This window comes from Anopheles gambiae, chromosome 2 (assembly GCF_943734735.2).
Source record: "Anopheles gambiae chromosome 2, idAnoGambNW_F1_1, whole genome shotgun sequence".
Taxonomy (NCBI): domain Eukaryota; kingdom Metazoa; phylum Arthropoda; class Insecta; order Diptera; family Culicidae; genus Anopheles; species Anopheles gambiae.
Window position 1 is genome coordinate 107,886,424 of NC_064601.1, and position 16,053 is coordinate 107,902,476.

The window sequence follows — 16,053 nt, forward strand, 5'->3', positions numbered from 1 at the left end:
TGGAGCAGTAATCGCTCGAAAGCGAAGCGATGGCATTGGAAGGAATTAGCCGCAAGTCTGGCGTTGTGGCGGGTGTCAACGGTACACATGCCCTCATCCTTTCGAGCATTCGAGACACTCGTTGGTTCCGTTCTCACATTATTTCGGGCTGGTAATAATGGCAATGGTGCGGCGTGGCGGAGGGGGCAATGCTACCAATCGCTAATTGCGAGATTTACGGTGGGACTTATGTTAGCTTTCGTAATCCTTGGCTTAGGTTAAACAATAATTTCGTTGATAGAAGCAAACGTACATTGTGGATTTACAAGTTATTGTTCTGTGTTGTAGTTCTAATGAAACCCAAAAAAAATATAAATAAATAAATAGATAAAAGATGGATTAAACAAGAACCTCTAATTCCAGAAATGAGAGATAAAGAAAAATATATAAAAACCAAAAGATAAGAAAGAAAAACGTACGTAACGATTAATGAAACTAATAATGATGAAATGAAACAAACACAAAACAAAGTGTTGCAAAGATACATTTCTAACAAACTTAACGTATAACAAAAAATTCTAATTCGTTTTCTTTGAACCTGTATCACCATATTTCATGCATCATTAGAGATGTGAAGGGAATCAACTCGTCAAAACGACAATAAAACACAACCACTAAACCATTAAAAGCAAAACGCGTGGCAATGTCCTTTGCATCTCTGCTCTGGAATTCCGATAATCCTCCGCAGAAACAGCTTAATCACGTGTCAACGCGAACAGTCAACTAAACACCTCATCCGGACCCTAGCACACACAAACGCCCCCATCGCGGTGCAGGCGCGGAAAGTTAAACCATTTTCGCCGATCGACCCAATTCGACCCCGCTTGAAACAGGCCGCCCGAGTTCGTAGGTCGGCGTCGGATAGTTGCTCTTGAAATTAAGTGGTCCTTTTTTACGACCAGACAATCCGACCGGACACTGGCCACTGTGGCTGTGTGTGTGTGTGTGTGTGCAGCTGCCGTTGCATAATTCTTTGCCCCTCTACCTCCCCCCGCCTTCAAACGGCGGCGTTAGAGTGTCGTCGAAGCGATTGTGTCGTAAAAATTTTCCCTCTCATTACCGTGCCGCGCCGGTGTTGTGGGAGGAATTGAAGCAGTTTCGGTGCTTGTTGCTTTTTCTTCTTCTTTTCTGTTCGCTTCTTTCCAATGTTTAATTGGTACCCCATGCGGCGAAAACCTTCTGCGCCTGGTCGGTAAGGTGGTCGACCCGCACAGGTTGGGCAACTGACGTCGCGCTGACCCGGGCGACGCCGTCGACAAGTAGACCGATGCACCGATGGTTTGAAAATCGGTCAGGTTTGTTTGTGTGTGGGAGACAAACCCACTGCTGGCAAGTGCTCTGGGATGGAAAAGTAGAGCAACCGTGCACGGGCACGTACAACGGTGGTGCGACCGAAACATTTGTCAATGCCACGGGAATTATGAGTAATGTCGGAAAACTGCACTCGCGCTGCAATTCGGTGGCGATAACAATGGGTTGTCTTTGTGTGATCTTACACCACACCACCCAGGGTGCGGGTGTGCGGGATTGTTGAGTGCGGAAGGTGGTGGCACACGGCTCACGAAGCACCCATCATTTCGGCCTCTGTGTGTGTGTGTGTGTGTGTGTGTGTGTGTGTGTGTGAAATATTCCCCCCAAGTGGAGCCCTTTAAAGTTCCCCTTTGATTATTAGCTTTTGCTCTCGTGCTCTCGTGAATTGAAAAGTGTGATTGGTGCATTTTCGAAATCGGGTGCACTGGGGTGGCAGCAGGACGGGGCTATAAACATAATTGTTGCCCCGACCTGCTACCTTTATTGCTCGTTATGTGCATCCATTTGCGTCGTTTTCGATCAAGGAATGTCTCGCTGGCTCGGTGTGGTGACCCAAACCGGGGAAATTCCTACTGCTCGGTGGATGAGAGCAATCATTTGTATTTTCTTTCGAGCAAGAGGTTACGAGGCATCTGTTGTGATCATTTTGAGGAAAGAAGGAAAAAGAAAAGTGGTAAATGTGTCCCAAATACCGAATAAATAAAGCGATGAAATAAAAAAACACTTTACTAAAGGGTTAGATTGTAAAAAATCACTAAATTGTATAATAGTTTTGAATGTCAGGTGAGGAAGTATCTCTCAAATCAAGCCTTTATGACAGCTCCCTATTGGACAGTAACACCATTTGACAGACAAATTGTCTCGTTTGCTACTTCCTGGCTCTTCATTAGGAGCTTCCGATAGCCCTGAATTCTCTACGAACAAAAAATGCTTTGCATTTGATTCGATCATATCGTACCCAAAACGGTCGTCGCCAAACAGCAAAGGGCACTGGTTTGCGAGAAGCATTCGGTCACCAAATGATTGCGGACAAACGATTCCACACCTTCCAAGCAATCGCGTTTGTGCAGCGTCCGCGCCCGTTCTAAAAACAAATTGCTGCTCGAAATTGCTGCCACAAATAACCTTTAACCGATGGGCAGTGTTTGCAGCGCGACATGGCAAGCGTCCCTGGCAAGATCCGCATCCGGCATGGTTGCGCATTGTACTGTGCATTGAGCTGTTGAGCGTTGGATTTAACGTTTGACCGTACCTAACACTGTTGCTGATTACCATTTCCGCTCTTGAAAAATACAGAAAAAAAGATGGAGGAGCAAGCAAAAACCAACCAACAACCAAACGACAAACAAGCACGAAAGCTCTCAGAACCTTGGTGTGGGCAGGGCTGGCAGGCAAAGATACCAGCGGGCGGTGGACGGAAATCCAAGGATTTTCCGTACCACACCGGTGGTACTGTTCCATTCCTTTCTTCTCCGTGTAATTGCACTCGGGGTGGTCGGGTTTTATATCACTCGCACTGAAATTCTCCCATCGCTGATCGCGATTTGGGGGTCGTTTAATTTTCCACCTCGAAAGCCACGAAATCGTGTGCGCGGGCGCGCGCCCTCCCTTCGTAGTGGCCTGTGAAAACTCGCTCGTGAAACCGCATCATACACACAGCTGTGAACGTGTTCTGCCTTGAACGTTGGCGTCGCGTCGGACATGCCAGCCTGCTTCCCGCTCCCTGCGTGCTCCGGCTTCGTAGGGTGTTAATTAGCATGCACTAACCAAGCCGAGCCTCAGCACAATCTTCGTGGCCGCTTGCGCGGCATTTGGGAAACCAAGCGACTCGGCGGGGAAAAATGGTGGCTCGCAAAGGAAGAACGGCGTTTTGTTTGCGCAGACGCTTCTATTGTGTATTTTTCCCTTCCCCGCAAAGTGCGTTTCGTGCGCTCTTTACAGTGCGTCAACGGATTGAGCTTGTCGCTTGTGTTGCTGCTGGCCGCCCGCCAAACCCTGTGAGGCTGGGAAAGACGTTAGGCGCGCTGACGTTAGAGGTACGGGTGGTTCTTTTTTTGGTTTGCTTCTTTGGCACATCACATGCAAAGCACTGCGATGGGATCTGTTCCCTGTACAGATTGATGAATGAAAGAGAGACAAAACGGACTGCGTAGAATCGTGCAGAAGATAAAGTTATGAATGATGAATGTGGCGAGAGAATCGTCGCTCCAACCCGTGAGGATTGGAAAGGTTTAACCTTCAATTGAATTTCTGCACGCAAGCGCACATACGCCCAGTTGGCATCAAGGATTTCTTTTTTGTGCGCGGGAGCATGAAACCAATCCTTTTTTGAAGCGTTTGCTACAGAAGCCATTCCATTCCGTTTCTTTGTGATCTCTTTCTCCGAGAAAAGATCCCAACCCACCCATTAGCTTCGAAAATGGCACATTTAAACAGTAGTCCCGCAAAATTGTCATCATCGTTATCTGTCCACCCGGCGGCGAAGGTCCATTGTGGAGCTGTATCATTATGCCACCAACAACGCCCAATGCTCCACTGTGGTTGTAATCATAGGGCGAGATAGTCCGTTAACCGCACCGCAAGGGCCACAATGCTCGTGTGCCGGCGAAGGTGTCAGCCGGTACACACCTCTTTTGCCTTCTTATGATTCAATTTTCATCAACCGCTAATTTGGGAGCGATTGTTGATTGTTTCAAAATAATGCAACGCCCACAGCGGGTGGAGAGTTTGCGAGGTTCATTCTTATTTGCGTGCGGACGACGGAGTTACAATTTAGATCACACAGATTGCTGACCGCCCCGAGGAACCGCTCGAAGATTGGAACCTGGGTGTCTTTCAGCCAAGTGACGTGTTCGGTAGGCAAATGTGACATTGATGGGGAAGAAAAATAATAGAAAAAAACCTAAAACAGAGCACAAACATTCTCACCACGGTTTGACGGATTGGCCAGCTCGGTTCCATCAGCCATCGTCACGCCGGTTACAACACTGGCCGAAAAACTAAACCAACCGGGCTACCTAGTTATGGTCTTGAACTTAAAATGTAAATCATCATACCGCCCCCTCCCCGCCGTTTTGCTCGCGTTCAATCAGCAAAGATCGGTTCTTTACAGATCGAGCTGCTCGATACTGCTGACCCTTCTGCGATGTAATGCCGGGAGTAAGAAATCCTTCACGACTGGCTGGTGGCCCAGCAATTAATCACGATCGCGACCACGATCGTTGCGCCGCGTCTCGATCTCAGGTGACCTAATGTCCGTGTCCATGGGACTGGCGCGACCTGGAACGCGCGGTAATGTCCCTCTACGACCGCCTACCCAATCGGGCACTTGATTAGAGCCGCGGTGCCATTTTTAAGCGCCAGCGAGCCGCGATGTGATGAGCCGAAAAATTGTAAGTCATTTTTGGGAAAATTTGGACACTGGTTTCGGAGGGGAAGGGCGATCGCCAATGTTGCAGATGACGAGCCAGTGGGTAGTAGCGGTAGCTGGTGCACGGGTAGCATTTTCGGAAAGTGTGCCACGGCGAAATGATTCCTTCGCAATTTTTGTGATTTGTCATTTCGATTGTTGACAAATTTTGTGTTCGATACAATAGGGATGGAAGGTGATTGATATTTTGTATGAAACTTAAGAGAAAATCGATTGCAATTTTTTTTCCCATATTTTTCAGTTTTTGGATATTTAATAAATGTTTTGTAAGATGAGACCTACCATGAAGGATTTAGATTATGACTAAAGAAATACTCATGTAGTCATAGTATTGGCAATGTCACTCTCAGAATCCTCAGCAAACAGCCTTTAATAGAGCTTGAGTTGAATGGAAAAGGGAAAAATTTGAATTGTTGATTAAATACGAAAATTATCTTAAGACTATGAACAAAACAGAATTTGTTGCAGTTAACATTTAAAACTAGTAATCGCATTGGAGAATAGATGAAATTATGAATTATTACAGTTATTTTAAACAAATTCTTCATTCCTTTAATTATAGAATCATTTCTTTCTTAATAAAAGCATAATGCATGACAGTTTAATACGAGATAATGAAACATAATCCAAGATGATCGCGATGTTTAGTACAAAGAAACACAAAGAAAACAAATAATTTGATAGAGGTTATTGATATTAACATAGTTTTTCATCACGAGAACTGAGTTTACTGTAAAATAATTGATTTTTTATATATTTTTATTGTATGCATTAATTGAATGTTTGCAAAGGTTTCTAATTGACCTTTTAAAATGCATTTAATTTCTGACCATATAAGCTACTGCACCACTTTGAGCGAAATCTTAAACCATCTCGTGTGACAACCGCTCCCAGCCACTCATCTTGATGCCATCCTTGTTGTCTACGCCGTCGGAGAAAAACGCCGCGAAAGCGTCCTCATCCCTTGTGGCGTCCGGCTATTGGGCCACCCGCCACCTTGTTCCATCTCGCGTTGAAAACTACCGCCACTAGACAATGCCACTGTCAGCTCCGTGCCCCTCTCATGTCTCCCCAGTTCCACAGGCGCACGGTCGGTGCGGCAGCGTACCGCGTCTGAAGGTGTGGAGGTGGTCCGCTGGTGCTTTTGGAAGGGGATCGCGTCGACAGCGTCGGTGGCGTCCATCGATTGCAGTACCGCAAGACTATATAAAACCAAAATTACCAACCAACAACCGTACAGTGTCTCGTCAAGCCACGCTCAGCATAGGTCAGCCATCCGCTCCAAGTCCAAGTGCTCATCCCCAGCCCAGTGCAGTATTGCAAGTCTAGTTTGTGCTGTGAAAAGTTGCCGTAAAACGTAAAATTGTTTGAAAAAATGGTTGCTCGCGTCTGTGCTACACTGCTGCTGGCTTTGGCCATGTTCGGAAGCAGCGCTCTAGCCCGCCCGGGATACGCTGTTGATTATTATGTGAGATTATGCTTCCACTTGTTTGTGTAGAACGTACTGGGAGGGAAATAAATTCCTGAAAGTGTTAAGTAACAGGAGATGTGCCGGAGCATCGAAGCAATGTTGATATTTGGTGTGAACGGAACAATGACTCGGAGAGTGTGATAATGCTGTAAACACTGTGACTGTTTGAGATTGAATGACCAAAAGCAAACAATTATTTTGTGGACATTTGAGAAGAAGAGTTCGAAAAGATTCGCTCATGTATTTTTGCATGATACCATGTTTAGTTTAGAAATCATAGAAATGAGATGATTTGTTGAAATTTGGAATATTTTAGTATTTTTTTTTTTGGAAAAAACATCTCTTCCTTATAACATCATTTCATCAACAATACATTTCCAGAAACCAAAATAGAATTGGGGAATACAAGAATTGAAAACAAAACAAAAGCTAAGATAATATTAGCAATAGTATTGAATTTAAATATAAAGCTTATATAATATTTCGATTCTTGATTTTCTAACTCTCGAATTCACGACATTACTCGGTTAATCCTAGGGAAAAATTGAAGAAACATGAAAAACAAAGCCCTTCAAAGCACTCTAAATTCACACCAAGGTCTAGCAGTTTTTTGGTACAGCTCACTCATGCCACAACAACAACACTCTCGTGTTTTGCAGGATCATCCCAAGTACGCGTTCAACTACGGTGTGGCCGACCACAGCACCGGCGATGTGAAGTCGCAGCACGAAACTCGTGACGGAGACGTTGTCAAAGGTAAGTGCTTGCCATAAGTCACCCCGCTCCGAGAATAGCATCGCTTGCGACAGAACGAGATCACTTGACTGGCACCAATGGAATGAATGATCCATAAAACAAAGCACCCCAAAAGCCAATTGCATGCATGCATTTTCGATACATATCTGGATGGCATATGTTGCACCATTTTTCTTTCTCCCCCACGGGACGGTATCAATGACATCTTGTTGTCATGGATGTCTTACGACAAAAAGCAGATGTAAAAGCTCCCAGGCCTCCGTGCAGGTTCCTGTGCTTGCTGCTCGCTGATGGCATCGTGTTCCAGTTCCATATTTCACACATTCCGTCACACGTCCGACGAGCAGCTGTGGCGCATTATGTGGCCGTGTGGGTCTTGTGGGCCTTTACGGTCGCATAATGGGTGCAGTTTTCGCACGATTGCACCATTTGGTGTTTTGTTTTACAAGGAGTGTACGGGAGCGGGATGTGCGAGCGGGTGTAATAGTGCTAACAAATGACGGCAAACAAAACCTTCTACACAAACGAACCGATTGATGCGTCCCTTCTGAGAGACCCCTTTTTTCATTCATATGTGTGGCCGTTTCGATACATTCATTCACATCGTGCGGTTCACAGTTCAGTGTGCAACGCTGAAAGGCGAGAAGCAAAGATGATTGGCAGCATTTATGTGACCTCGGTTGGGTAGGTCACTTTCCAGGCTATTTTTGTGATCTTTTCAACGAGATCGGTCGGATGATTGGCCGCGTTTTCCAACCGTTCAAAGAAATGCCCGCCAACCATGCATAAACTGCAACTCGCATTGGGGGCCGAATTTCGCCGCCCTCCCCAAAAAACACACTCATTTGGCATGGTAATGAACCATAATTTCACCTTTTTGCGGCACTGCATGCATAGAAGCGCGTGAAAAGTGTGCAAAATTTTGCAAATGAAGCGCAAAACTGTTCAATTGGTCTGTGAAAAAATTGCCGGGGGGGGGAAAGAAAAAAGAAATCATTGCATAATAATTGTGCGTGCTTTGGGGTGTGTTTCTGTGTGCCAAAAACCACCCAAAGAGTCTGCTTTAAGGGTGGAGTCCCGCTCCGTCTTCTCCTGTGGGAAACAACTCTAAACAACAATGCGGGTAATTAATTTACACATTGTGGGTTTTTTTGAACGGTTTGAGCCTGCTCACCGGGTGGCGCGGCACGTGAGCGGCAAATTGGTCCCACCTGGTGAAGCTTCAGCATAATGTGGCATGCGTATGCAAAATTAGCCGCTTCGTTTGTGACGGGGCCAACCGAATCGGTGCCGTGTGCGGTAGTTATCTGAAGACGTGCGATCGGCACGATCGAAGATTAAGATATGCCTCCTGCTGTGGGTGTATGGGGAAGATGAGCCGTTGGATATTATCGTGTTTTTTTACGCACGCCAGGGGTGGTATTAATGTTTGATTTGCTGCCTTTTCTTCTGCACGCTGCAGTGCAAATTGTGTTGTTAGAGTTTTGTAAGAGATTACATTGATTGAATTATTTGAAATTTTGTTAGACTTTTGCCCATGTTTCACTATTCAAGCTTTTTGATAGCAAATTAGAAAAAAAAATCAAATCGATTGATTGGGATACATTTTTATATATTTATATATTAGATAATAGAAAGTTCTACAACATTGACAATTTTAATCTCATATTAACCAAAATCTCCACTTCTGTCTTGCCCATCCATCCAACAGGACAATACTCCCTGGTCGAGCCGGACGGTTCCGTGCGCACCGTGGACTACACCGCCGATCCGATCAACGGATTCAACGCGGTAGTGTCGAAGACGGCCCCGCTCGTCCACGCTCACGCCCCCGTCGTCAAGCACGTCGTCCCTGCGGTGAAGGCCGTCCACCACGTGCCGGCCGCTCCCGTCGTACAGAAGGTCGTCTACGCTCACGAGCCACTCCGTAAGTAGAATCCATTCCTCCACTCCTAGAATCCACTTGCAGGAGAACTCTCAGAAACATTCATACCACAGTCGACGGGCATCTTCAACGACCGACCCAATGGTCATCGAAGAGCGTCCAACCTCAACGGCTCCAACCAACGGAGAGTACCTTTGGCGCCACACGTGTTTTGTTCCGATAAACTAGGCCACACAACAAAACTCCGCATAATGAAGCACCGGACGACGTACAAATGTTGCGGCCAATTGTAAACCACCACCAAAAGCACTCATAACTGCCGATGATGGGGCTGTAAGTGTGTGTGTGTGTGTGATGCTGCCGGATGACGCAGGAGTCCTTTATTTGAAGTAAACAACACCCAAGCTCACATTTTTATGTAACATTACTGGTATTGAACCGGTTCGGGGATGCTTTTTATCGACGCGTTTACAGCACGATCTCGATTTGTTAATTGTGAGGGAAATTTTAGTGCAAAAACCGTTTCGTACGTTGCTGCGGGAGAGCTTTTGTTTCCGGACCGATCGCACCGCTGTGTGCGATCGATGATTTGGTGGGCTATTTTTTAAAGCTGCCGCACCGATATGTTGTACATCCAGTTAGACTGGTTTGCAAGGGGGAGCAGCGTAATGTCGTTGGAGATGAGGTAAGGTCGCACTTTCGAACAAATTCGATCAATCGCGTGACATAAGTTTGGCGATCGAGAGTGGCCATAGTCCTTTCACTTCCTTGCGACACTTCCGGATTTCCTGATTTGCCGAAGGGAATCAGAGAAAAGGTTGCGAAACAGGAGACACATTTAATGGGAGTTAAACATTCGATTCATTTAAAAGATTTGGAAAGTAGGTCATATTGATACATCGTAACATTCAGGCTCATAACGATTCGAAATCGAAACAACTCAAAACCACTGTAAATGTTTTCATTTAACCATGAACTTAGAGTAGATTGTACACTAATAAAACGATGAGGTTGATAGCACCAGTAACATCCTAAAATAAGCAATTAAATAAGCCTTCAGGCAAACAATACAGTAATTTGAAGCGCCGCTAATATTCCCTCCCTATTTAACGCAGCACACAAAACCATCTCAAGGCCGGAGGTGCAATTTGTCATATCATAAATCTATTGCCCGAATTGCCCTTCTTTTGTGCGTTGGGCACATCCGTTGCACATCGGATGCAAACCAAACCGGGACACTCCCAATTTGAATATGCTTCTCCCCCTGCAAACACCACACGCAACGCACCGTCATTAGTGATGGTTTCGCTCCCACACACACACACACACACACACACACACACACACACACACACACACACACACAAGTAGATTGACAAAAATCAGGTCAAGGACAGGCGCTAGACAGACTGCGCGGATGCGACAGACGCACCGGCGTGTGAGGTTTTCGCACAGCTGCGGAAAACAAACGGCTGTTCTTGAGATTTGAATCGCCCCTTAACCGAATGGCAGCCGAAACAATGCAACATTGTGTGCTGGAAACGTTCCTATGCTAGCGTACAACCACCACCGCAGCCCTATATTCTTTGGCGCGCTAATGCTCGCCTGTCACTCGTGCGTAGGGTTCGGTTAATTTGCATGTAACCGCTTGTAAACAGGCCGGATGAATCTGGTAAAGGTTAATTACACACTCTACCAACCGCCACACAAGCACTTAAACATAAAAAGATTGGTATTGGTTTTTTTTATTTGCCCTCTCCAAATCACCCCCTTCAGAAGGAGTGTTTTCTGTGTGGCATTCTGAGGCATTGAGGCAAACCAGTGGACAGTGCCGGAGAGGTTGTCGTGATCGCCGCAAGAGTCACTTGTCGAGCTTGTTTTTTAAAATGGAATAAATTTTTCAAACGGAGGAAGAGCTGACGAGATTCACGATCGATGGCTGAGCAGTTAGTTTGCCTAAAGAAATATCGATTAAAAATAGATGGTAAGCAATTCCACCGCACGGGGAAACAGATTTGAAGCGGAAATATCTACAGCAAATCAAACGATTTCAACAAAATGTCATTTTTAAGCGACGAACCCATTAGTTGCCTATTTCTTCTTCGTCAAGCATAGATCTCTATCGCCAGTGGCCGGTAGATGCCGTAAGAATGTGCGCTTATGCTGCTTTGCATAACGATATAATTAACGGATGGGCAACAGTCAGCCAGCAAGCGATGGAACGGTCCATCACACAATCGTCGATTGTAATGGCACCGACTGACATTCTGTTTACCTTTGTGACAAACGAGTTTGTTTTGTGCCGTCTCTCCACAACCCCTTGGCCAGGGCTTGGGACGGCAAACCGAACGATGACGCGTGAGTGAACGCGTCGTGCTTCAGGTTGGCATGGCTCAATCCGGCTGGAACGATGTTTGCCTGAAGCGTGCGGATCCGTGACAGCACGATCTGGCTCGTGGCGGGTAGGGTTGTATGATATTCGTTTCGCTTTCGGCTACCTGTTGGCTGCTGTCGATCTAGATCACGAACGTGACTTGTCCACCGACGGTCAGCTGATGAGCGACCAGTTACGGTTACGGTGGCAGAAGCTGGAAGGCAGAAGCGATCGGTTTGGTAAATGTCAAATCGTTTTTAGCGTGGAAAACGCAAACTGGATGTGAAAAGTCCTTGAGTACGGGAAGCACCTTTCCATTTAATAGGAGCTGTGTGCTGTACTGCTCTTTGCCAGTTTTCAATTATCCTCTAACTAATTCCGCTAATCATTTCCTTATCATAACCTTGTTTGCAGTTCACGTAGCCAAGACGGGTCACTACACCGAGCACGCTCCGGCCGTCCACTACGGTGACTACGATGGATACTACGGACACTACGATGATAGCCACTACTACTAGGAATCTCAAAGCGAGCGCAAGCCGGGCACATTCGATCGGTCGGCGTTGGAACCATTTCATACACCGGAGAGAAATAATTGAATGCAAATCAGGTGCCTTTCCGGGGGAGGATGACGCTGACGCCGCAGCGACGATGAGCCCGTCAACACCTCACATCTTACACATGTTTCACATTTTACACCCTCACACAACCAGTATTGCATAATTGCATTAGTTTGTATGATATTAGGTGCGTAAGTCTACCGGCAGGAGAGCGAAAAGTGCAGGGAAGATGCCGCCGCATGTAAATAATAAAATAACGAGGATGCTGTTGATAACTGCCTCTTAAATACGTCTGCTGGCTTTTGTGTTATTGTGTTGTTACCCTCGTGCGACCCCCTTTCAGTCTAGCCTAATGATGTTGAACTCGCGTGTGTCTTAATTTCCTACGTTTGCCAGGAATGGGCTGCACCGAGCGGAGTGGATCTCGTGTATTTTCGTATCAAATTAAATTACGATGTAATTGTGTTCGTATTGTGTGAATACGATTCCGCGGTGGTAGGTGCAGATTGAATCATGTCGGTAAAACAATTACAATCTCCGACATAAGTGTCAATGGGAAATTACGCTCACTAAAAACAAACGAACAGAAAGTGTGAAAAACAAAGAGAGAAAACCACACACACACAGACAGACAAAGTACCAAATGGTGCGCGTGCTTCCCCATTTGCACACGGTACGTTAATTTACCGTTGCCCCTTCCACGGCTGGTGGGCCGGTGCGAATAATCACGATAACGATGATGAATAATTATTTTCGTTTGCTAATCAAATGATTGCCCCGGCACCCTTCATCTTTTCGGTGCATAATCCTACCGTTCAGGGAATGTTCAGGGGCAGCTTTTTCAGCTAATTGAACCGTGCGGTGTCTGCTTAGCCGAGCTCGGTTTTCTGTACGGTGGGTATGTTGCTGCAGCAAGATTGAGTTTCCGATTGACGTTCGTTATGTTTTTTGCCGCGGGTTTTAAGGGTGTGTTAACTGTTGATAGCAAATAAACAGCAAATGGGATTTCATAATCTTGTTACTATTCTTTTCTCTCCTTCATGGCCGAAATTAGGTGAGTTGGTTTTATCTTCTTTGCTTGCTTAACGAGCATGGTTTGTATTATTTATTTCAGCTGTTACCTTCGTATTTTTATTGTGTTTTTACCGATCAAAACTTATTTTACGATCGCCATTTTTATGTTTTAAAACATGCAGTGCATTTTTTATTCATCTGTTACAATTTTAATAAACTGTTTGAGGTATAATTGAATTAGTTTTTCATTAGGTAATTGTAATAGTATTTTTTTTTATTTTAGTTCAACTACATGTTGTTTTACGTTTTCATTAAGTAAAGATTACAAACATTTTACGGAATATGAATTTATGTTTTATATTTATTTACGTATTCAAATGATCTCTATGACATAATCAATGACTGTGTTAAACATTATGAGCGAACAAATATATTTTTTCCTTAACGTTATTGCAAAAATAAGTGGAATGCTCAGATGTTTTTTTTTTCATTTTTAGTTTGAACATTGTGAAAAGCCTTCACGATAGTACAAGATTGCCTACATTCAACGTGCTTCTTCTATTTAGCGTAACATCCTATGCGGATATGTCAGTCCATACAGGCTTTGGTGACTTATTCAGTGTCATGAAGTCGGATAGTCAAAGGCCTTGACAGACGTTCCTTAGGCTTGAACCCACGACGGGCATGTTGTTAAGTTGTACGAGTTAACGACTGTACTGCGAAACCGCCCCATTGTATTTTAAGTTGAGCTTAGTGGTTAAGCGCCTAAATGTAGATAATTGCGATTTATCTAGAGCTTTCAAGTGGAGTTGAATGCAATATGTACTAAAATAGCGTACTATCCCAATTGACATGTTTGAGCACGAAAATTGTGCTTTCGAGCTATTTCCCTTAAAGTGGAGCCTTAAGCTTCCCTTAAGTGGAGCCTCCTGCACCAGTTTAAGGGAGTTTTAGAACAACCCCTTTTCTTCTTGTTCCGCAAGAAAACAACGTTACCGATCGTTTTAATTGGTCATGTAGCCATCACTGAAAAACACTCATTCGCAATAGCTAACGACAAATAAATCATACTTCTTACATTGTCAAATACCAAAATGAATGAATGAATGTAAAATGAACTCAACACAATTGTTCATTAAGAGAAGATTGTCCAAATTATGCTTTAAACACGATTAATCACACACAAACCCACAATTTCATGTATTTCAATGCACAAATTGAGCAGGTTATCAACCTGATCAAATTTATATCTCAATTGGGATGGAGGGTGCTTCAAATCGAAGCTTTCCTCCGCATGATCTAAATTGCATAGAGATCCTCTCCAAATATTTAAAAAATGCCACACATTCAGGGTTTTATAAGTCAGTTTGCAATAAATATAATTAAAATCATAGAGAGATATTACATTTCCAAACTACGACTACGAACTGTTCCATGGATTAGTCTAATCAAAAGTTATAGCTATGAGTTGCTCGTTTGTTCGACAATTTGTCCACCTTACGTAATAGAAATCCACCGTACTAATAGGACTCATATTAATGCCAAAACACCACACAAACACACATTTCTGCATTATAGCATTATCCGGATCGCCTTAATCATCCTTCGTAATGCGATGTTTTTTAATTAAACACACCTTCCACAATCATGCGCGGATCGCTTCACGTCCACCGGTTGACATAAAGCACTAAAACCACTTGAAAAGGTAACCGATCCTCTCCCAAACTGGTCAATAAGATGCGTGAAAATACTGTGCGAAACTTTTGCCAGTCGCACGAAGGTGCAACCCACTAGCCGCTAGTGAGAAAACATAGCTCACCTTCCATAAAGGTAGCTAAGGTAGCCAGCATGAGCAGAATTACATCAAACCTTTGTGGAGAAGTGGAGGGAATTGCAATGAGAGGAGAGTGAGGTAAAAAAAAACACCCTACACATGTAAGCTCAATTTCCTACCATACGCACTATGTCATTCTATCGCTTTAGCAGCCGCCGCAGGCCGATGGCTCTAAAAGGCTGAAACCAATTTGCCGCAAAACGCCAACCAATTGGATCACTCCGTGTGCGTGATCTTGCGTGCGAACGTCTCCAACGTCCGGCGCAGTGGCCAAATCGACACAGTTAAAGAAATAGAAGAAGAAGAAAAAAAACACTCATGCACGTAAGTAATCGAGCCAAACGAGCTGACTGAGCGAGTCTGCGGCGAGCTAAATACCGTTTTATTTCTGCTAAATACGTACAACAACGCCCTTCGGCTTTTGGGGGCCGCAAAATGGAGTGATAAACAAAAATAATAGTAAACACATACGGGCCTTTCATAAAGGCCTCCCGTCCCTTCAGGCAGTTCCGTTTAGAAAGATTTAGAAACCAAATCGACGCACAGGGCAGACCACCGCCGCCGCCCTGTCCTGGCTGTCCCGCCGCGCTGACCTCTTAGTCGTTGATTTGACGTGATTCATGGTTGATGCAGGGATCATTACTGTTATTATCCGTGCGCCGTGTTTAAAGTATGTTTTGAGCAATTTCGGACCGTACACGCACCGAGCCGGGGTCGGGGCACGTGGCCGGGCATGTCACCCGGAGTGTTGCAGAAGGGTCCGCGACCCTTTCGGAGCCAACCTTTCCGGACCAGGTGGGGTTTGTTGCAATCGATTGAAATTCTCGCTAAATGCCGCAATGTGGAGCTGAAACCGATGGGAAACCGGCGTCTTCTAAGCGTTGGCTGCATTCAGCTGGTGGTGGGGATATGAATGAAGCCAGAATTGGATTCATTTTGCAGGGTTCACATCTTCGCTGATCTCGATCCTAATCGGTCGCGTATGCCGATGGCACCTGGCGGGAAGATTGATTGGCCTGTCAGTCTATCGATCATAAGACGGGCGAAGATCGATCCCGCTGTGCTGCTTCATGCGACGCCTTCATGCGAACTCCACCCAGTCCGTGGAAGGGATTTAATGCAATTTTTTACACTCCCTGCACAATCCTCCGGCTCTTCCACAAGCTCAAGCGAAGCAATGAATCAATTTCATAAGAACGGCGGCATTCGGTTCGGAAATGTCGCCCTCGGTCACCGCCGAGACTGGGTACGATGTCCGATGACATTCTCACACGTCACGCACCGCAACGTGAACGTGGCCGATTATGGCTAGAGCTGCAACAATCGCTCCGGCAGCCGGTGGATACCGTTGACGTGTTGAAATGTTTATTTGAAACTAA

The 16,053-nt window shown here is 45.2% G+C and overlaps 1 protein-coding gene across 1 annotated transcript; it reads left to right on the forward strand.

Moving 5' to 3' along the window:
- The first annotated feature begins 5,997 nt into the window (after positions 1-5,997).
- LOC1270233 (larval cuticle protein A2B) lies at positions 5,998-12,115 on the forward strand. The gene is made up of 4 exons (XM_308913.5): positions 5,998-6,248; positions 6,911-7,007; positions 8,719-8,934; positions 11,681-12,115. The coding sequence occupies exons 1-4, from the start codon at positions 6,156-6,158 to the stop codon at positions 11,782-11,784; spliced, it is 510 nt and encodes a 169-aa protein (XP_308913.3). The 5' UTR covers positions 5,998-6,155; the 3' UTR covers positions 11,785-12,115.
- Positions 12,116-16,053: the final 3,938 nt, after the last annotated feature.

Bases quoted from the DNA above. Each gene is read 5' to 3' on its own strand.
- LOC1270233 (XM_308913.5), top strand. From the start codon at position 6,156: ATGGTTGCTCGCGTCTGTGCTACACTGCTGCTGGCTTTGGCCATGTTC. The intron at 7,008-8,718 runs GTAAGTGCTTGC...TCCATCCAACAG, and splicing joins TGACGGAGACGTTGTCAAAG to GACAATACTCCCTGGTCGAG. The intron at 8,935-11,680 runs GTAAGTAGAATC...CCTTGTTTGCAG, and splicing joins CTACGCTCACGAGCCACTCC to TTCACGTAGCCAAGACGGGT.